The following is a 21,119-nucleotide window of genomic DNA, read 5'->3' as shown; positions in this document are numbered from 1 at the left end:
GAGCATGTTTACCTGCTTTATGTAAACAATGAACATGTTTACCTGCTTTATGTAAACAATGAGCATGTTTACCTGCTTTATGTAAACAATGAACATGTTTACCTGCTTTATGTAAACAATGAACATGTTTACCTGCTTTATGTAAACATAACAATGAACATGTTTACCTGCTTTATGTAAACAATGAGCATGTTTACCTGCTTTATGTAAACAATGAGCATGTTTACCTGCTTTATGTAAACAATGAGCATGTTTACCTGCATTATGTAAACAATGAGCATGTTTACCTGCTTTATGTAAACAATGAGCATGTTACCTGCTTTATGTAAACAATGAGCATGTTTACCTGCTTTATGTAAACAATGAGCATGTTTACCTGCTTTATGTAAACAATGAACATGTTTACCTGCTTTAGTAAAGTGTCTCCAGATAACACCTGCTATGAACTGATGTTATACAAATAAAGATTGATTGATTGATTGATACAGTCTTGACTCTGGAGGACATGAACAGATATCATGCCTCGACGAGGTGTGATGATGAAGATGTTGTTGTTGTTGATCATGTTTACATTGTTGATATTGATTATGTTTACATTGTTGTTGATCATGTTTACATTGTTGATATTGATTATGTTTACATTGTTGATCATGTTTACGTTGTTGTTGATCATGTTTACGTTGTTGTCGATCATGTTTACATTGTTGTTGATCATGTTTACATTGTTGTTGATCATGTTTACGTTGTTGTTGATCATGTTTACATTGTTGTTGATCATGTTTACATTGTTGTCGATCATGTTTACATTGTTGTCGATCATGTTTACATTGTTGTTGATCATGTTTACATTGTTGTCGATCATGTTTACATTGTTGTTGATCATGTTTACATTGTTGTTGATCATGTTTACGTTGTTGTTGATCATGTTTACATTGTTGTTGATATTGATCATGTTTACATTGTTGTTGATCATGTTTACATTGTTGTTGATCATGTTTACATTGTTGTTGATCATGTTTACGCTGTTGTTGATCATGTTTACATTGTTGTTGATCATGTTTACATTGTTGTTGATCATGTTTACGTTGTTGTCGATCATGTTTACGTTGTTGTCGATCATGTTTACGCTGTTGTCGATCATGTTTACGTTGTTGTCGATCATGTTTACGTTGTTGTTGATCATGTTTACATTGTTGTTGATCATGTTTACGTTGTTGTTGATGATGTTTATGTTGTTGATATTGATGATGTTTACGTTGTTGACAGTCGAAGGTGCTGAGTTGGGGGGTGTTGCCTCAGAGGTCAGAGGTCAGCTCTGCTCTGGCGTCGTCTCTTCAGTCCGGCTCGTGTGAGTTTTTAAAAACAAACAGATTTTTTATTGTTGACAAAGTTTCAAACATTTACAGCATTAAAAAGAAAATGTCCTCTCTCTCTTTTTGTGCAGTCAATCGCCCGTTGAGTCTCCTGAAGGATTGTGGGCCGGCGGCGCTCTCTGTGGAGCTCACCTCGCTGACATCAGAAGGGGGCGGAGACAGCAGTCTCTTACTCGCCTTTATTAAAATGATTGACAGCATGTTGGTCAGTGGGCGGGACTTTGACCTGGCTCATGCTTACCTGGCGCTCTTCCTGAAGGTCAGCCAATCATAGTGCAGCAAAGTGACTTTAGATTCAAACAGTAAGGGACGTCTTTTGACTTTTATTGTGAAAATCTGCCCCCTTAGTTTCCTGTTTGTTTGTTTTTTCAGCTCCATCTTCGCTCGCTGTCTCAGGACCCTGTCGCCATGGACGCGTTACTCTGCCTCTCCTCCAGGCTGGACGCTGGTTGGGCGGAGCTACAGGCATCATTCGACCAATCACTGTGTCTGCTGTCATACACAAAGAGTGCACTGCTGTAACACACGCACACACACACACACACACACACACACACACACACACACACACACACACACACACACACACACACACACACACACACACACACACACACACACACACACAGTGTTTTGGATAAAGTTTCTGCTTCTTTGATTTTTTTTTGTTTGAATAATTTTTTATTGATTAAAACATTTTTAACAGCTTTTTGTCGTCTTGTTTTTTTTAAATCTTCACACACGCACACACACACACTCCGGACCGGAAGCACTGTCCCTGTAGAGCTGAGTCAGCTGAGCCAAACCGGAAGCAAAACAAGCGGCAGTGCGCTTGCGCAGTAGCAGCCTGAGCTCGCGCTGGACGGGGATAGACGAACAGACAAACTTTATGTTAAGTATCTAAACTTTTTATGGTTTAGTTTTATTTAATTTTCCCCGGTAACGGAGGGCAGACGGTGACGTCACGGTGTGTGTGAGAAGCAGCACGAGGCAGAGCGCGAAAGCAGCAGCTGTTGGACCAACGCGGAAGTTGAGTAAGAAAAGTTCACCTGAGAAAATAAAGTTTGATGAATTGTTTCTACACAGCGGTGAGACACTCAGCGGCGGGCACGAGTTTAAAACAAAGAACGGATTTTTAAAAATATTTGTAAATTATTGTTTTACTGTAGAGATGTTAGAAGTTGATGTTTTAAAGTGTTTCTGTTCAAACTTAAGTTAATTATGAATAGTGATGATTTTATGTGTTGCAAACCAAATACAAAAAATGTAATGACGTCATGGACAGGTGAGGGTGTGGTAGACACCTGTGAGGGACCTGAATCTGACAAACACAGGTAACACAAACATTGAAATCCACCAACACGTGTCATTCATGATACAAAGCCAATGCTGCTCTTAAGTCACGCCCACTTCAACAAACGTGGCTCCATTTCTATGGGTGAAATCAGACAGGTGTGTGAAAGAGAGGACTGATGCTGCGTTCAGTTTAAATATGTAAATGAGCTGTGTCTGGCCACGCCCCCTCTCTGGAAGGGCTCGGGTGTACTCGCTGCTTTCTGGCTCCATGTCCTATTGTTTACGGTGAGAAGGCAGACTCAGAGGGCAGAACAAACACCTAGCTGTGGGAGTGTCACCCACCTGGGGGAGGGGCTACTGCCCTTTGTGATGTCATAAAGGGGAGGGGCTACTGCCCTTTGTGATGTTTTACCCAAAATGCACCTGGCAGTGTCTAAGTGTTTCTTTGTTTCAGTGATGAAGAGGAGCCAGCTGCTGCCTGTGTTAGTGGGTGGAGTCTTCTGCGTGGCTGTGATGTCACTGTACCGCATGCTGGAGTTGATGCAGGGGGCGGAGCTAAAGCAGAGCAAAGAGAAACCTGTTGGACAGGTGGATGAGGCGAGTCTGTGATGTCATCATCAATGGACAAACCCTGACTTGAGGTTCCAAATCTTAAACAAGTTATTTTAACCATTTTAACTTTTTTTTAACTTTGTGTGCAGGACTTGTCCCGCCTCCAGCTGAAGATTGACAAGTTGGAGCGTCTCCTGAACGAAAACAACCGCCTGGTTGCTACGTTACGAGACTCCCTGATCCTCCGCAAAGCTTCATTGGATAAGGGAGGACAAGGGGGAGGAGTTAATGGGTCCTCAAACTCTGCCCTCAGCCGAGCTGGCACGTTGCCTGGCTGCCGATCGGCCGAAGAGATTAGGGACGGAAAAAATGGTGTTCAGGTTAGTTTACCAAGCTAACAGCTAGCTAAAGCTAACAGCTGTTAGCTTTGTGGCTCTCTGAAGTGAAATAGTTTTCTGTGTGTGTGTGTGTGTGTGTGTGTGTGTGTGTGTGTGTGTGTGTGTGTGTGTGTGTGTGTGTGTGTGTGTGTGTGTGTGTGTGTGTGTGTGTGTGTGTGTGTGTGTTTTCAGCTGCTCGACGTGTACGACCGTCTTCCATTTGATAACCCTGACGGCGGAGCCTGGAAACAGGGCTTTGACATCAGTTATCATGAGAACCAATGGGACGATCAGCAGCTGGAGGTGTTTGTTGTTCCTCACTCTCACAATGACCCAGGTGAGACAGAGACACACACACACACACACACACACACACACACACACACACACAAACGTTTCATGAGAAGTTGGTCATGCAAGAAAATAGCCTGTAAACATTTAATGGCAGTGTGTGTGTGTGTGTGTGTGTGTGTGTGTGTGTGTGTGTGTGTGTGTGTGTGTGTGTGTGTGTGTGTGTGTGTGTGTGTGTGTGTGTGTGTGTGTGTGTGTGTGTGTGTGTGTGTGTGTGTGTGTGTGTGTGTGTGTGTGTCAGGCTGGTTGAAGACTTTTGACAGCTACTTTGAGGATCAGACGAAACACATCTTGGACAACATGCTGATCAAACTGAGCGAGGACTCCAGGTGACATCACACACTAGCTCCTCCCCCGGGTCCTTTATGTGAAGGTCACATGGTCTTTTAAAAGGCTCATGATTGGTCCTTTAAAATAACTTTTGCACGCCATCTCTGTTGAATATACAGATGTGTGTGTGGGCGGGGCTAAGCAGCATACCGATGATTGACAGCTGTCATGTGTTGATTAGGAGGAAGATGATTTGGGCAGAGATCAGTTATTTCTCTAAATGGTGGAGTGGAATCGACGAGCAGAAGAGAGACGCGGTCAAACGGTAAACGCCCACCTCTGACACGTGTTGGCGTTTAGATAATACATGCATCACATCCTGTGTGTCTCTGTGCTGCTCTGTGATTGGTCAGCCTGTTGGGGGTGGGGCAGTTGGAGCTGGTGACGGGTGGCTGGGTGATGGCGGACGAGGCGAATTCTCATTACTTTGCTCTGCTCGATCAGCTGATGGAGGGACACCAGTGGATGCAGCGACACCTCGGTGCGTGACTCCTCCCACAAGCATCACTTCCTGTTCCTGTATGACAACACCACTCTCACATTGGTCCACCTCTGTCCAGGTGTGCGTCCGAGCAGCGGCTGGGCCATCGATCCCTTTGGCCACTCCCCCTCCATGACCTACCTGCTGAAGGGGGCGGGGCTTCAGGACATGGTCATACAGCGTGTTCACTACGCCATCAAGAAACACTTTGCCCAGCAACAGACGCTTGAGTTTCTATGGCGACAGAGTTGGGGTGAGATGGCGAGTTAGAGAGAGAGGACTCGCCCGTTCATGTTTCTTTGAATATAAAGTGTAAATCGCTGATACAACAACTCTGGCTCCGCCCTCTTCCTGTGTTTCAGACTCCTCCCCCCGCAGTGACATCACATGTCACATGATGCCGTTCTACAGCTATGACGTGCCGCACACGTGTGGTCCGAACCCATCAGTCTGTTGTCAGTTCGATTTCCATCGCTTGCCAGGGAGGCGGGTTAGCTGTCCTTGGAAAATATCTCCACAGCCAATCACAGAGCAGAACATCAAGGAGAGGTAATGAGTGGGCGGGGCTTTAGTGTATATTAAATTAATAAAAGTGAAACTGGTCTGAGGCTTCTGGATGTTTTTACACGTTTTAATGTGTCAGTCTGTTCTTTCTCACCGTCTTGGCGCTCTGTGCTCACTTCCTGTCCAATCAGAGCGCTCCTCCTCCTCGACCAGTACCGTCAGAAGTCTCGTCTCTTCAGATCGCCGGTTCTCCTCGTTCCACTTGGTGACGACTTTCGATTCACAGAGTCGAGCGAGTGGGACGTTCAGTTCAACAACTATCAGAAACTGTTCGACTACTTTGATCAGCATCCAGAGCTGCATGTCAAGGTGAACCTGACACACCTGAGGGGGCGGGGCCTGAGGGGGGCAAAACACCTGACACCTGAGGGGGCGTGGCCTGAGGGGGGAAAACACCTGACACACCTGAGGGGGCGGGGCCTGAGGGGGGAAAACACCTGACACACCTGAGGGGGCGGGGCCTGAGGGGGGAAAACACCTGACACACCTGAAGAGTATTTGATGTCACTCTCTGATTGGAGACGTTTCTTCTTCTATGGCGTTGATATAAAACCTACGATGATCAATCATTGATTATAGATCCTATTTCTTCTTCTTCTGTTTCTTTTCAGGCTCGTTTCGGGACGCTTTCAGATTACTTCCTGTCTCTGCATAAACGTCTGACCACGCCTCTGCCCACAGTGCGCGGTGACTTCTTCACCTACGCCGATCGAGACGACCATTACTGGAGCGGATACTTCACGTCCAGACCTTTCTACAAACGGCTCGACAGAATGCTGGAGGCCACGCTCAGGTAACACCTGCCCAGGTAGCACTTGTTCAGGTCACACCTGTTCAGGTCACACCTGGCCAGGTCACACCTGGCCAGGTCACACCTGTTCATACCTGTCTGATCTCTTTTGCCTTAGAGCGTCAGAAATCCTCTTCAGCCTCGCACTGGCTGAAATTCGCCGTTTCCGAGACGACGGTCACCTGGTCGCTGAGTTTCCGGCGAGAGATCATTTCCAGCGTTTGACAAGTGGGAGGCGGAGCCTGGGGCTGTTCCAGCATCACGATGCAGTAACTGGCACCGCCCGCGACCCTGTGGTGGTCGATTATGGCAACAGGTAACAACTTCCTGTTAGCATCCTAGCCTATTAGCGTTCAGGCAGAATCATTCACATTAGCATGTAAGCTAACAGGTTTATCTTTGTTTTAGCGGCAAGGGGGATTAGCAAGTGTTAGCATGGATAGCATCATTTCAGTGTTTCATAGAGCATTTATTATTTTGAAATCTGACTTTAACTTTTTATTTGTTTTTTTTTGAAAACTTTTTTTAAAAAATCAATTATTTGAGATAAAGAATCATTTTCAGCCTGTTAGCATTGTAGCACCATGAACTCTTAATTGTCTTTAGCTTTAGCATTTTTTGTCTCATTTATCCCTTCATGCTCTCTGTTGAAGGACAGCGTCACCACGGCAACGGTAACAGGTACCACCTCGTTAGCAGTTAGCATTAGCATTAAAACATAACCATTTAGCGTTAGCAGCTAACATCGTTTAAAGATTAAAACACCAAACACTAAATTAAATTAAATAATCAAACTTAATTTCACAGACTGTTTCGCTCCATCCTGAACCTGAGACAGGTGCTGCAGAGCTCCGCCCACTGGCTCCTCCTATTGGACAAGAGCCACTACAACCACGACCAATCGAAACCTTTCATGGAAATGGTGACCTCTGACCCCCAGCTCCATATATTTTAATATTAAAGTTTTTTTGCAGTGTAAAAACACTAAATATAGAAATATAAACACAATAATCAGTATGAATGTGTTTCAGGACGATGTGATGTCAGCGCAGGACGCTCTGCCTCAGAAGACAACGCTCACGCTCAGTGAAGAGCCCAGGTAAGAGGGGCGGGGCTTGTTAACAGGACTTACAGAGGAGAGGTATCACCAGGACTTCGAGGGTGTTCAGAGTCACTCTGTGTGAACATAAAACCTTCTAAAGTTTAAAACAACAATCTTCAGTCATTCCTACGTCGATCTATTAGAACAACAACCTCTCGTGTCTACGGAGCACCACGTTCCCCTGTTTTCAGCTCAATGTCACTGTCAGCAGGTCAAGGTCGTCTGGTCAGACGTGTGAACATCTTTACTGCGCTCGTTCACACAGCAGCCAGTTAGCTCGTCTCTGTATTGTTTGATTAAAAAACTGACAAAGAGAGAGAGAGTGGGCGAGCGAGAAGCAGCGTGAACGTCCCTGCAAATATTCAGAACAGATTGAGACGTAACGTTAGCCTGATGATCTCCTTGGTGTTTTACCTGAGTTCTGTCCCAGCATATTTTAGCATTTCCAACATGGCGACCTCCATCGATTCATAATGTCACTGAGTCTACGTCCATGTTTTATACAGAAACACCACCCTGCTAAGCTAACTGACTGATACCTGACAGTTCGACCCCATGCTGTTTAACCTGTGTTTACATCAGATGATGCTAAGCTAACTGACTGATACCTGACAGTTCGACCCCATGCTGTTTAACCTTTGTTTACATCAGATGATGCTAAGCTAACTGACTGATACCTGACAGTTCAACCCCATGCTGTTTAACCCTTGTGTACATCAGATGATGCTAAGCTAACTGACTGATACCTGACAGTTCAACCCCATGCTGTTTAACCTTTGTGTACATCAGATGATGCTAAGCTAACTGACTGATACCTGACAGTTCAACCCCATGCTGTTTAACCTTTGTGTACATCAGATGATGCTAAGCTAACTGACTGATACCTGACAGTTCGACCCCATGCTGTTTAACCTTTGTTTACATCAGATGATGCTAAGCTAACTGATTGATACCTGACAGTTCAACCCCATGCTGTTTAACCTTTGTTTACGTCAGATGATGCTAAGCTAACTGACTAAGTCTGCTGATGGGTGATTATTGATGATGTCATTTCAGGTCGTTGGTTGCCTTTAACCCAACTGAGCAGCTACGTACGTCGGTTGTTAGCGTCATCGTCGACTCACCAGATGCTAAGGTTGTTGATGCAGAAACAGGTCGACCAATGACTGTACAGATCTCTGCAGTGTGGGTGGAGCCAAGCAAAGCGTCCACAGAGGCTTTCCAGGTGATCAGTGATTGTCCAATCAGAGCGCAGCTTAAGTGTCTTAGCAGGCATTCTGTTTGATCAAACGTCTTTTTTATTTTCTCCTTCAGCTCGACTTCGTGGCTGAACTTCCTCCTCTGTCACTCGTCATTTATCATGTGACCAAAGCCTCTGTTGGCTCCTCCCACCGGGTTCAATACACCTTCAGTCGTCATGGTAACCTGCCAACAATCAAGTCTGAACACTTTCAGGTGTCCCACCTGAAAGGAGGTGAGGCAGACACCCCCCTGTCAATTAGCAACAAACACGTCCAAATATGGAGTTCCTCTGAGACTGGCCTCCTGCAAGTAAGAGTTTCAAAATAAAATACATTTACAAAAAAAAGAGAGTTTTTTTTAAATAAATGTAAAGTAGTATTATTTAGAATAAAAATATATTACAGAGTAAAATAGAATTGATTATTTAAGTTTATTTAACATCAAATCTTATAAGTTAAGATTTACATGTCTAACTTTGAATTCTTAGTTGTTCTTATCAATGGGAATTTAGTTTTTATTGAATGTTAAATGATTGATTTTTTACAGTGAAATGGAAATGTTTGATTTTCTTTGTTTTATTTTGAAATGTAGAAGCTCCGCCTTCAGTCCGGTCTGGTCCGACAGGTCCAGGTCAGCTTCCTGTGGTACGGAACCAGCTCAGCCCGGGATAAGAGCGGGGCCTACTTGTTCCTGCCGGGGCCAGAGGGTGCCCAGGTGAGACCAGAACCAGAACCAAGTCTTGACCAGATCAGTCATACCTGGACTAACCTCTCTCTCTCGCTCTCTCTCTCTCTCTGTCTCTCTCTCTCTCTCTGTCTCTCTCTCTGTCTCTCTCTCTCTCTCTCTGTCTCTCTCTGTCTCTCTGTCTCTCTCTCTGTCTCTCTCTCTCTGTCTCTCTCTCTCTCTGTCTCTCTCTCTCTCTCTCTCTCTCTCTCTGTCTCTCTCTCTCTCTCTGTCTCTCTCTCTCTCTCTCTGTCTCTCTGTCTCTCTGTCTCTCTCTCTCTCTCTCTCTCTGTCTCTCTCTGTCTCTCTCTCTCTCTCTGTCTCTCTCTCTCTCTCTGTCTCTCTCTCTCTCTCTCTGTCTCTCTCTCTCTCTCTCTCTCTCTCTGTCTCTCTCTCTCTCTCTGTCTCTCTCTCTCTCTCTCTCTCTCTCTCTCTCTCTGTCTCTCTCTCTGTCTCTCTGTCTCTCTCTCTGTCTCTCTCTCTCTCTGTCTCTCTGTCTCTCTCTCTCTCTCTCTCTCTCTCTCTCTCTCGCTCTCTGCAGCTCTACTCGTCCTCTGAGCCCCCCCTGGTAAGGGTTTCCAGAGGTCCTGTTTTCTCTGACATCACTTCCTGTTTCAAGCACTTTACACACAAAGTCCGACTGTACCACCTGGAAGGTAAAATAAGAATATACAGTGTTCCCTGGGTTCAGTCTGTCAGGCTGTGGTCAGTGTTCCCTGGGTTCAGTCTGTCAGGCTGTGGTCAGTGTTCCCTGGGTTCAGTCTGTCAGGCTGTGGTCAGTGTTCCCTGGGTTCAGTCTGTCAGGCTGTGGTCAGTGTTCCCTGGGTTCAGTCTGTCAGGCTGTGGTCAGTGTTCCCTGGGTTCAGTCTGTCAGGCTGTGGTCAGTGTTCCCTGGGTTCAGTCTGTCAGGCTGTGGTCAGTGTTCCTGTTCCCTGGGTTCAGTCTGTCAGGCTGTGGTCAGTGTTCCCTCTCTTTTCACTCTCTGTTTCTGCCCCAGGGCATGCTGGGAGATCTTTGGAGATTTCCAACACGGTGGATATTAGGTCAGAGGTTAACCGTGAGCTCATCATGCGGCTTGTCAGTGATGTCGCCAACGGCAACCGTTTCTACACCGACCTCAACAGTTTCCAGGTTTGATTGCTGTTTAATGATGTCACAGAGTTGGATGATGTCACCGTGTGCTGTGACAGGGAGCTGTTGTACAGTCTGATGGCCTGTAGGGGGTCTGTCACTGAACACGCTCCTCTGTGGTGGCTGTTCAAGGCTCGGTAGAGGGCGGAATTTATCACTGCTCATTGGGTAAATATTGAATCATGACTGATCGGTGCAGATGCAGCAGCGGCGGACGCTGGCGAAGCTCCCCCTACAGGCGAACTTTTACCCCATGAGCTCGGCGGCGTTCGTTCAGGACTCGACATCTCGCTTGTCTCTGCTGTCGGCTCAGAGTCAGGCGGTCGCTGCGCTCAAACCAGGTGAGTCACCTGGACCACGTCACCAGTTGATTCATTCCATGTTAGACTTTTCATTCACAGCTGTTGAATAATATTATTTAGTAGCAAACAGGAAGTCAGTTAAAACTCTCTGACCTCTGACCTCTGACCTGTGCAGGGGAGCTGGAGGTGGTGTTGGACCGCCGGCTGCAGCAGGATGATAACCGCGGCCTTGGTCAGGGCGTCACCGACAACAAGGTGACGGCCAGCCTGTATCAGCTGCTACTAGAGGACAGAGGGGGCGGGGCTCAGGTGAGGGGGCGGGGCATAATAAGTCCTGCGAGTAAAGACGTTATTCAGAATAAAAGATGACGTTAGAGGCTTTTAACACTTTTTCTTTTGTTGATAACAGGAGGTGGGAGGAGCCTCCGTTGAGCACCTGTCCCTGCTTGCCCACCTGACCTCACTGTTCATGTGTCACCCTCCAATCACCATGGTTGCCCCTAGCAACAGCCAACTGCCCAAACTTCGCCCCTTCCGGCCGCTCTATTCGTCTCTGCCGTGTGACGTTCACCTGCTGAACCTGAGGACACTGGAGGACGCACAGGTGAGGTCACACCTGGACACGCCTTTAAGAATCAGATCAAAGAGGTTCAAACAACAACCACATCTAAACATGACTGGTTGTTTGTTTGTGATCAAAGGAAGCAGGAAGTCCGTCACAGGAAGTGGCCCTACTGCTCCACAGGAAGGGCTTTGATTGTAGCTCCGCCCCCCCACCGTCATTACAATGCACGTGGAGTGTGCACGAGGAGGTACAAACTAACAAACAACTTTTTTAAAAATCATTTAGTTTGTTCCTTTTTCTGTTGACATGAAAGATTTTTTCTTTGATTTAAAAAAAATAAATAAAAAAGATTTATATTTAAATATTTGCTTTATAGTTTCAGTTTGTATTTTGTCTGTTTTTGTTCCTTCTGTTTATTTATTATTTGTTTGATTATTATTTGTTTATTGTTTTCTTTGCAGGTGAATCTCGACGATCTTTTCGCTCCTCTCCGGTTTCGTTCGGTCCGGCGCTCCGGCCTCACTCTGCTGAGACATCACGACGAGCCGGAATCTGCCCGACAACAGAAACTGCGACCAATGGAAATCAATGCTTTCCGCGTTGAGATAGATTAAAGAACAAAAAGAACCTGTTAAAATTGAAAAAACAAATGTCCATCGAGTAAAAGAATCAACCAATCAGAGAATAGCCACAGAAAATAAACAAACTGATGGCAGGCCGTGTAAACACGTAAATTAATTAATTTATTAATTAAAGTAAAGTTGAAATGAGCTGAAGTTTCAAACCGTTCGACTTCCTGTGAGTCTGAACCCTTTCAAAATAAAATCAACTGTTAGTCATGAAAATACAAAGATTTTAAATTAAGAAATTATATCAAATATAAATCTGGTGAGGTCATCAGGGTCAAAGTTCAACAAAACATCAAACAGCAGAGGTCAAAGGTCAGAGACGGACAAATGTTTAAAAAACACGCTACATGCTGAACCAGGTTTCCACGGCAACAATGAAGGGACCAAACAAGTTGTTACCACTGTATGTGTGTTGCCATGGTGACTGTCAATCACAATGTCTACCTGCTGATTTTTTCTGTTTCTGTTTGAAAGAGTGTGTGTGTGTGTGTCTCTGAGTGTGTGTCTCTGAGTGTGTGTGCGTGTCTCTGAGTGTGTCTCTGAGTGTGTGTCTCTGAGTGTGTGTGTGTGTGTCTCTGAGTGTGTGTCTCTGAGTGTGTGTGTGTGTCTCTGAGTGTGTTTCTTATGTTTGTACTGTGAAAAAGGGAAACTTACATTTTTCTGTTTTAATCGAGAACATTCCTGTTTCTGAAACAGTTTTTTATTCCCGAATTTGTAAAAAAAAATCTTTCAATGTTGGAACTTCTGATTTTAAAATAAATTATTTTTAAACCTTGTTGCAGTCGTCGGCTCTGAAGGTGATAGATAGATAGATAGATAGATAGATAGATAGATACTTTATTGATCCCGAGGGAAATTCAAGGCATCCAGTAGCAGTATACAGACAGGCAGGACACAAGACATTAGTTACAATACACACCCGCTGTCCCCCCTCCCCCCCCCCCCCCCCCCTCTGTATACAATAATCCCCCAAACAAGATTTAGCAGCCCCTATGTGACTAAGAGTAAATATAATTACAGGTTAAACCTGTGCAGTTAGCATTAGCATTAGACTTAAAACTTATATAGCATAATGTACATAACCTGTGCAGTTAGCATTAGACTTAAACCTATATAGCATAATGTACATAACCTGTGCAGTTAGCATTAGCATTAGACTTAAACTTATATAGCATAATGTACATAACCTGTGAAGGAGAGAAAAACATGTGCTGGTTAAAAGAGACCTGTAAACAGTTAAAGAGCCTTAGAAACAAAGTGCTGACCTTCTAGAAACTAGTTCCATGTGCATGTACAGAGGTGTTTGAGGTAGTGCCAGAGGTGTGAGTACAGTCATTAAACAGTCAATGCAGGCCATTGACTGTTTAATGACTGATGCCTGTGTGTGAAGTGCAGCGGTGTGTAGGTGAAAGATGACACCGAGGTTACAGAGAAGGCGGAGCCATGGATGGAGAGGGAGGAGTTCTGGATGGAGAGGGAGGAGTTCTGGATGGAGAGGGAGGAGCCATGGATGGAGAGGGAGGAGTTCTGGATGGAGAGGGAGGAGCCATGGATGGAGAGGGAGGAGTTCTGGATGGAGAGGGAGGAGTTCTGGATGGATCTGATCAGACATTTGGGCACAATATTGATGATTTCCGATTTGGCGGGGATGTAAAGCTGAATGTCGTCAGTGAAACGGTGAAACTGAGCTGCTCTGTGGTAACCATGGACACGGACAGAGGAGCTGCTCTGTGGTAACCATGGACACGGACAGAGGAGCTGCTCTGTGGTAACCATGGAGACAGAGGAGCTGCTCTGTGGTAACCATGGAGACAGAGGAGCTGCTCTGTGGTAACCATGGACACCAATAACAGAACAGGGTGGAACTCGCTGAGGTGGTTGGAGTTAAAAAGAATCTGTAGTTGCTGTTTTACTTAATTTGTTTTTTTCGACTGTAAATAGTTTTCTCCTTTTTAACTGTTGAATATCAAAGTATCACACACTAGGTGGCGCTGTTGCTCTGTGCGCCTCACGGCGGAGAGCATTCAACCCTCTGACATAACTCATGGTGATGGTTGTGTTCATTAATCAATCAGTTCATCTGAAGCTCCGCCCATCCGTTCATTCAAACACCAAACCTTTATTGATCTTCAGTCCACAGGACGAACACAATGACGTCACAACACTGAAGCTGACTTGTGGGCTCCTCTCTGTCAGGACTGTAAGGGTTAACTGTCTTCAGGGGGGCAGTGATGAGAGGACCACAGCTGCTGTTAAACACCACAGAAGAAGAAGGAAAGCGGAAGTGACAATCAGCGAGCATGTAAACAGACTTCAGTTCTTCGCCAGGTTTCTTCAGATGTTCAGAACCTGTAAACTTCTTCATGACTGCACAGGTGAGTCTCGTGCACAGACGCACAGCTGGGTCACGTGTCAGAACCACTCGAACACAAACTAACACGTGACACTCCGCACACCTGCAGTAAAAACACTTTTAAAGTGTGACACAGAGTGTGGAGGTCAGTGACGTTAACGCCGAATCCCAGTGACGTCATGATTTAACGTCACTGCGTTATTAAAGGGAACATTTTTATATTAATGACGCAGTAAAGGCGGGAAAAGGTTAAACAGACCAAATGACCGACGGAGTTCTGTTAACTAGCAGAGTGACGTCAGAAGGCACGAGGAGGTTATCGTCACATGTTCAGAAAGACATGAAGCTTTCTGATTGGTCCGATCACAGAGGGGAGTCCTGAACTTTTGACCCTGACCAGACCTGTTTGTGGCGTCATCATATTGAACATTTTATTGTTATTTATTATTATTATTAGTGTGTGTGCGCGTGTGTGTTCATCAGGTTTGTGTGTTCCTCGTGTGTTTTCTTCTGCAGGTGTGTGTGTGTGTGTGTGTGTGTGTGTTCCTTATATGTGTGTGTTTTCTTCTGCAGGTGTGTGTGTGTGTTCCTTATATGTGTGTGTTTTCTTCTGCAGGTGTGTGTGTGTGTTCCTTATATGTGTGTGTTTTCTTCTGCAGGTGTGTGTGTGTGTTCCTTATATGTGTGTGTTTTCTTCTGCAGGTGTGTGTGTGTGTGTGTGTGTGTGTGTGTGTGTTCCTTATATGTGTGTGTTTTCTTCTGCAGGTGTGTGTGTGTGTGTGTGTGTGTGTGTGTGTGTTCCTTATATGTGTGTGTTTTCTTCTGCAGGTGTGTGTGTGTTCCTCGTGTGTGTTTTCTTCTGCAGGTGTGTGTGTGTGTGTGTTCCTCATGTGTGTGTTTTCCTCTGCAGGTGTGTGTGTTGTACTTCGCTAAGAGCGTGGAGCTGACTGGAGTCAAAGAGGAGCAGGCTGTTGCCGTGACAACACCAATCAGCAGCCGGGACCTTTGGGGAGTGTTGGTGCAGCGACACCCGAGGTCACGTTTTATTTATCCAAAGTGTCAAGGACTAATAATGTTGTTGCCATGGTAACAATCAGATATAAATACTCCACTTCAGGGCACCATAGTTACCCCCAACACAGTGTGTTAACTGTGTGTGTGTGTGTGTGTGTGTGTGTGTGTGTGTGTGTGTGTGTGTGTGTGTGTGTGTGTGTGTGTGTGTGTGTGTGTGTGTGTGTGTGTGTGTGTGTGTGTGTGTGTGTGTGTGTGTGTGTGTGTGTGTGTAGACTCTCTCTCCTGCAGGGTCACGTGGTCTTGGCGGTGAATCAGCAGTACGTTGCCATCGGCGACCAGGTGGTGACTCTCGGTGACGGGGACGAGGTTGCGGTGGTGCCGCCGCTCAGCGGAGGATAAACAGGTGTGATCAGTGAGCCAATCAGAGCGATGCAAACATCTTCCCGACCATAGACATAAACCACGTAGATCCCTCATAGACTGACGCTGCCTATCGGAGCTGACGTGTCAGCGCGGCCGCCATCTTGGATGGGTCTCTGACGCTCTCTGATCATTTCTATTGATGAAGGTTTACCTCTGATTAGCATAATGATCAGAACAAACGGAGAGACTGAGCTCTGACATGATCAATGAATGTTCTCTGTGAAAGGTCGTCTCAGGTCATCTCTTATTAATACTGCTTATTACAGTTAGAAGCTGCAGAGTCACTCTGCTGCCAGCACAGAGCCACCCATCCAACATGGCCGCCATGTTTCATGCCTTCCAGCACGTCATGAGGCGTCTATGGTCCCGGCCAGGAAAGGAACTGTGTGTCATGATTCCTTTCAGATGGACCAATCAGAGGAGAGAAAGGACGTCTTCAAGCTAAGCCATGATTGGCTGTCTGTACAGGAAGTGGTGGATGCTGTGAACAGCCCGACGTGTGGAGCCGTGTCTCTTTTTATCGGTTCAAACTTTATTTAAAAACTTTACGAACAAAAACTTTATTAACAAAATTGTTTCTGAACAATTTTTATTTCAACGTGTGCGTGCGTGTGCGTGCGTGTGTGTGCGTGTGTAGGTACGACCCGTGAGGATCAGGTGGGTGGCAGGAAGGTGATTGGTCTGGAGTACGAGGCGTACGAGCTCATGGCCCAATCAGAATTCAGGAAGCTCTGTGACGGCGTGCGAGCACGGTGGCCTAGCGTGAAACACGTCTGCATCCATCACCGACTGGGGTGAGAACGAACCTCTTATTTATGACTCCTCCCATTATGCCTTCCTTTTTGTGACTCCGCCTCCATAACCCCCCCCCCCCCGTGGCTCCTTCCTCAGGTGGGTGGAAGTGGGCCAGGCGAGTGTTGTCATGGCGATCTCATCCCCTCATCGCCATGATGGACAGCAAGCGATTCAGCACGCCGTCACCCAGCTGAAGGCGACGCTCCCCGTCTGGAAGAAGGTGCTGCTCACTGATTGGTTGATCAGAGCAATGATGAAGAATGTTGAATTATTTATCGTGTGATCATTAAGATGATTGATTTCTAACGGCGTTACCATGGTGACGGATTGATCCTGAATGACGACGTGATTGTTGTGATTGACAGGAAGTGTACGACACGAAGGACTCGAGCTGGAAGCAGAACGCGGAGTGTCCGTGGTCGTCTGACAGTGAACTTCCTGCGTCCTCAAACTGAAGACTTTCAATAAAACAATAAATCAAGTTAGTCGTGTTCGGATCGTTCCTGTGTGTGTGTGTGTGTGTGTGTGTGTGTGTGTGTGTGTGTGTGTGTGTGTGTGTGTGTGTGTGTGTGTGTGTGTGTGTGTGTGTGTGTGTGTGTGTGTGTGTGTGTGTGTGTGTGTGTGTGTGTGTGTGTGTGTGTGTCTTTAATAAAGGAAGCTGTTAAACTAAACAAACAGAAGTTGTTCATCTCATAATATGCTAATGTTAGCTTCTCTTGTTGCATAACTTCTGTGAACTAAGTCACCTACGGCAACAACAAAGGCCCAAAATATATCTCAACACTTCAGAGCAGATTTCTGTCAAACTGACTCTAAAAACAAGAACATCTCACGTCTGTGTTTCTTCATAAATAAATCTGAAATTAATTCTTAACTTTAGTTTTCAGTCTATTAATTTAAAGTGTTAACTGGTATGATGTCATTTCCTGTCATGTTTGTAAATGTTACATTGAGAACGTTGCACAAGTTTGATTTCAAGAAAATCGTGATCAAAATCGAAATCGCAATTTCTGCCAGAAAAATCTAAATTCAATCTTTTCCTGAAATCGTTCGTCTTTAAACTTGTAAATAAATAAAGTCAGATTTAAGGTCACGAAGAAACGACGAGTTCAAAAGTTCAACTTTATTGAGCATTTCTGAAACATCATAAAACAATCAAACATTCATGCTAACGCTAACTCCCAGTTTACAGACCAGTAACAGCACAGGTCCCAGTTTACAGACCAGTAACAGCACGTGTCCCAGTTTACAGACCAGTAACAGCACGTGTCCCAGTTTACAGACCAGTAACAGCACGTGTCCCAGTTTACAGACCAGTAGCAGCATGTGTCCCAGTTTACAGACCAGTAACAGCATGTGTCCCAGTTTACAGACCAGTAGCAGCATGTGTCCCAGTTTACAGACCAGTAACAGCATGTGTCCCAGTTTACAGACCAGTAGCAGCACAGGTCCCAGTTTACAGACCAGTTGCAGCATGTGTCCCAGTTTACAGACCAGTAGCAGCATGTGTCCCAGTTTACAGACCAGTAGCAGCATGTGTCCCAGTTTACAGACCAGTAACAGCACAGGTCCCAGTTTACAGACCAGTAACAGCACAGGTCCCAGTTTACAGACCAGTAACAGCACGTGTCCCAGTTTACAGACCAGTAACAGCACGTGTCCCAGTTTACAGACCAGTAACAGCACGTGTCCCAGTTTACAGACCAGTAGCAGCATGTGTCCCAGTTTACAGACCAGTAACAGCATGTGTCCCAGTTTACAGACCAGTAGCAGCATGTGTCCCAGTTTACAGACCAGTAACAGCATGTGTCCCAGTTTACAGACCAGTAGCAGCACAGGTCCCAGTTTACAGACCAGTAGCAGCATGTGTCCCAGTTTACAGACCAGTAGCAGCATGTGTCCCAGTTTACAGACCAGTAACAGCACAGGTCCCAGTTTACAGACCAGTAGCAGCATGTGTCCCAGTTTACAGACCAGTAGCAGCATGTGTCCCAGTTTACAGACCAGTAGCAGCATGTGTCCCAGTTTACAGACTAGTAACAGCACAGGTCCCAGTTTACAGACCAGTAGCAGCATGTGTCCCAGTTTACAGACCAGTAACAGCACAGGTCCCAGTTTACAGACCAGTAACAGCACAGGTCCCAGTTTACAGACCAGTAGCAGCATGTGTCCCAGTTTACAGACCAGTAACAGCATGTGTCCCAGTTTACAGACCAGTAGCAGCATGTGTCCCAGTTTACAGACCAGTAACAGCACAGGTCCCAGTTTACAGACCAGTAGCAGTATGTGTCCCAGTTTACAGACCAGTAACAGCATGTGTCCCAGTTTACAGACCAGTAGCAGCATGTGTCCCAGTTTACAGACCAGTAGCAGCATGCGTCCCAGTTTACAGACCAGTAGCAGCACAGGTCCCAGTTTACAGACCAGTAGCAGCACAGGTCCCAGTTTACAGACCAGTAGCAGCACAGGTCCCAGTTTACAGACCAGTAACAGCATGTGTCCCAGTTTACAGACCAGTAGCAGCATGTGTCCCAGTTTACAGACCAGTAGCAGCATGTGTCCCAGTTTACAGACCAGTAACAGCACGTGTCCCAGTTTACAGACCAGTAACAGCACGTATCCCAGTTTACAGACCAGTAGCAGCACGTGTCCCAGTTTACAGACCAGTAACAGCATGTGTCCCAGTTTACAGACCAGTAGCAGCATGTGTCCCAGTTTACAGACCAGTAACAGCACAGGTCCCAGTTTACAGACCAGTAACAGCATGTGTCCCAGTTTACAGACCAGTAACAGCATGTGTCCCAGTTTACAGACCAGTAACAGCATGTGTCCCAGTTTACAGACCAGTAACAGCACAGGTCCCAGTTTACAGACCAGTAACAGTATGTGTCCCAGTTTACAGACCAGTAACAGCATGTGTCCCAGTTTACAGACCAGTAACAGCACAGGTCCCAGTTTACAGACCAGTAACAGCACAGGTCCCAGTTTACAGACCAGTAACAGCATGCGTCCCAGTTTACAGACCAGTAACAGCACAGGTCCCAGTTTACAGACCAGTAACAGCATGTGTCCCAGTTTACAGACCAGTAACAGTATGTGTCCCAGTTTACAGACCAGTAACAGCACAGGTCCCAGTTTACAGACCAGTAGCAGTATGTGTCCCAGTTTACAGACCAGTAACAGCATGTGTCCCAGTTTACAGACCAGTAGCAGCATGTGTCCCAGTTTACAGACCAGTAGCAGCATGCGTCCCAGTTTACAGACCAGTAGCAGCACAGGTCCCAGTTTACAGACCAGTAGCAGCACAGGTCCCAGTTTACAGACCAGTAGCAGCACAGGTCCCAGTTTACAGACCAGTAACAGCATGTGTCCCAGTTTACAGACCAGTAGCAGCATGTGTCCCAGTTTACAGACCAGTAGCAGCATGTGTCCCAGTTTACAGACCAGTAACAGCACGTGTCCCAGTTTACAGACCAGTAACAGCACGTATCCCAGTTTACAGACCAGTAGCAGCACGTGTCCCAGTTTACAGACCAGTAACAGCATGTGTCCCAGTTTACAGACCAGTAGCAGCATGTGTCCCAGTTTACAGACCAGTAACAGCACAGGTCCCAGTTTACAGACCAGTAACAGCATGTGTCCCAGTTTACAGACCAGTAACAGCATGTGTCCCAGTTTACAGACCAGTAACAGCATGTGTCCCAGTTTACAGACCAGTAACAGCACAGGTCCCAGTTTACAGACCAGTAACAGTATGTGTCCCAGTTTACAGACCAGTAACAGCATGTGTCCCAGTTTACAGACCAGTAACAGCACAGGTCCCAGTTTACAGACCAGTAACAGCACAGGTCCCAGTTTACAGACCAGTAACAGCATGTGTCCCAGTTTACAGACCAGTAACAGCATGTGTCCCAGTTTACAGACCAGTAACAGCACAGGTCCCAGTTTACAGACCAGTAACAGTATGTGTCCCAGTTTACAGACCAGTAACAGCATGTGTCCCAGTTTACAGACCAGTAACAGTATGTGTCCCAGTTTACAGACCAGTAACAGCATGTGTCCCAGTTTACAGACCAGTAGCAGCACGTGTCCCAGTTTACAGACCAGTAACAGTACTCTTTCATTTCTCTTCAGTCAAATTTAAAAACATTGTTTCATTTCATCAAATCCAAGTTTAAAACACCGTCGTCATGACGACCCTGAGATGTAGTTCCTGTTACAGACTGCAGGGGGAGCCAGACTGTTTGTAAAGCTCTGCTGCCTGCTCATTATGGGATGGATGCTCAGTCTGGCCTGATGTTGACTCATTATGGGATGGATGCTCAGTCTGGCCTGATGTGGACTCATTATGGGATGGATGCTCAGTCTGGCCTGATGTGGACTCATTATGGGATGGATGCTCAGTCTGGCCTGATGTGGACTCATTATGGGATGGATGCTCAGTCTGGCCTGATGTGGACTCATTATGGGATGGATGCTCAGTCTGGCCTGATGTTGACTCATTATGGGATGGATGCTCAGTCTGGCCTGATGTTGACTCATTATGGGATGGATGCTCAGTCTGGCCTGATGTTGACTCATTATGGGATGGATGTTGACCTGTAGTTCACGCCCTTGTTTGAATGTTCAGCAGACGTTGCACATTTGTTCGTTTGACCTTAAAATGTTGACTGACGGCGTTCTGTTACATCAGAGTCCAACAGACTGAACTATTGATCCACAGATA

At 45.9% G+C, this 21,119-nt stretch overlaps 3 protein-coding genes across 3 annotated transcripts; all 3 read left to right on the top strand.

Annotated features, from left to right (window-relative positions):
* Positions 1 to 1,263: 1,263 nt before the first annotated feature.
* Positions 1,264 to 2,005, top strand: wdr36 (WD repeat domain 36; the record flags this gene model as incomplete). The annotated part of the gene is made up of 3 exons (XM_079363815.1): positions 1,264 to 1,348; positions 1,445 to 1,632; positions 1,746 to 2,005. Coding segments are annotated over 3 exons (423 nt in total), but the record flags the coding sequence as incomplete, so codon positions are not given.
* Positions 2,006 to 2,168: 163 nt separating this feature from the next.
* On the top strand, positions 2,169 to 12,584 carry man2a1 (mannosidase, alpha, class 2A, member 1). The gene is made up of 24 exons (XM_079364941.1): positions 2,169 to 2,407; positions 3,124 to 3,266; positions 3,371 to 3,601; positions 3,791 to 3,935; positions 4,191 to 4,278; positions 4,461 to 4,544; positions 4,633 to 4,760; positions 4,840 to 5,013; positions 5,123 to 5,309; positions 5,456 to 5,633; positions 5,936 to 6,117; positions 6,233 to 6,430; positions 6,922 to 7,036; positions 7,146 to 7,213; positions 8,273 to 8,441; positions 8,531 to 8,767; positions 9,050 to 9,172; positions 9,723 to 9,837; positions 10,179 to 10,312; positions 10,512 to 10,653; positions 10,790 to 10,923; positions 11,024 to 11,218; positions 11,316 to 11,426; positions 11,641 to 12,584. Coding segments are annotated over exons 1-24 (3,435 nt in total). The 5' UTR covers positions 2,169 to 2,406; the 3' UTR covers positions 11,794 to 12,584.
* Positions 12,585 to 15,443: 2,859 nt separating this feature from the next.
* LOC306836872 (molybdopterin synthase catalytic subunit) lies at positions 15,444 to 16,874 on the top strand. The gene is made up of 5 exons (XM_079364213.1): positions 15,444 to 15,578; positions 16,004 to 16,121; positions 16,236 to 16,392; positions 16,490 to 16,613; positions 16,759 to 16,874. Exons 2-5 carry the CDS (start codon positions 16,004 to 16,006, stop codon positions 16,846 to 16,848), a joined length of 489 nt encoding a protein of 162 aa, XP_079220339.1. The 5' UTR covers positions 15,444 to 15,578; the 3' UTR covers positions 16,849 to 16,874.
* The last annotated feature ends 4,245 nt before the right edge of the window (positions 16,875 to 21,119 follow it).

The sequence above is a fragment of the Symphodus melops genome, assembly GCF_947650265.1.
Source record: "Symphodus melops genome assembly, chromosome: 16".
NCBI lineage: Eukaryota > Metazoa > Chordata > Actinopteri > Labriformes > Labridae > Symphodus > Symphodus melops.
This window is presented reverse-complemented; position numbering and strand designations above follow the sequence as displayed.

Excerpts from the sequence above, each read along its gene's own strand:
- man2a1 (XM_079364941.1), top strand. Across the intron at positions 3,267-3,370 it reads CTGTTGGACAGGTGGATGAG|GACTTGTCCCGCCTCCAGCT; the intron begins GCGAGTCTGTGA and ends CTTTGTGTGCAG. Across the intron at positions 5,634-5,935 it reads ATCCAGAGCTGCATGTCAAG|GCTCGTTTCGGGACGCTTTC; the intron begins GTGAACCTGACA and ends GTTTCTTTTCAG.
- LOC306836872 (XM_079364213.1), top strand. The coding sequence starts at position 16,004 with ATGGACCAATCAGAGGAGAGAAAGGACGTCTTCAAGCTAAGCCATGAT. Across the intron at positions 16,122-16,235 it reads AGCCGTGTCTCTTTTTATCG|GTACGACCCGTGAGGATCAG; the intron begins GTTCAAACTTTA and ends GTGCGTGTGTAG. Across the intron at positions 16,614-16,758 it reads CGCTCCCCGTCTGGAAGAAG|GAAGTGTACGACACGAAGGA; the intron begins GTGCTGCTCACT and ends TGTGATTGACAG.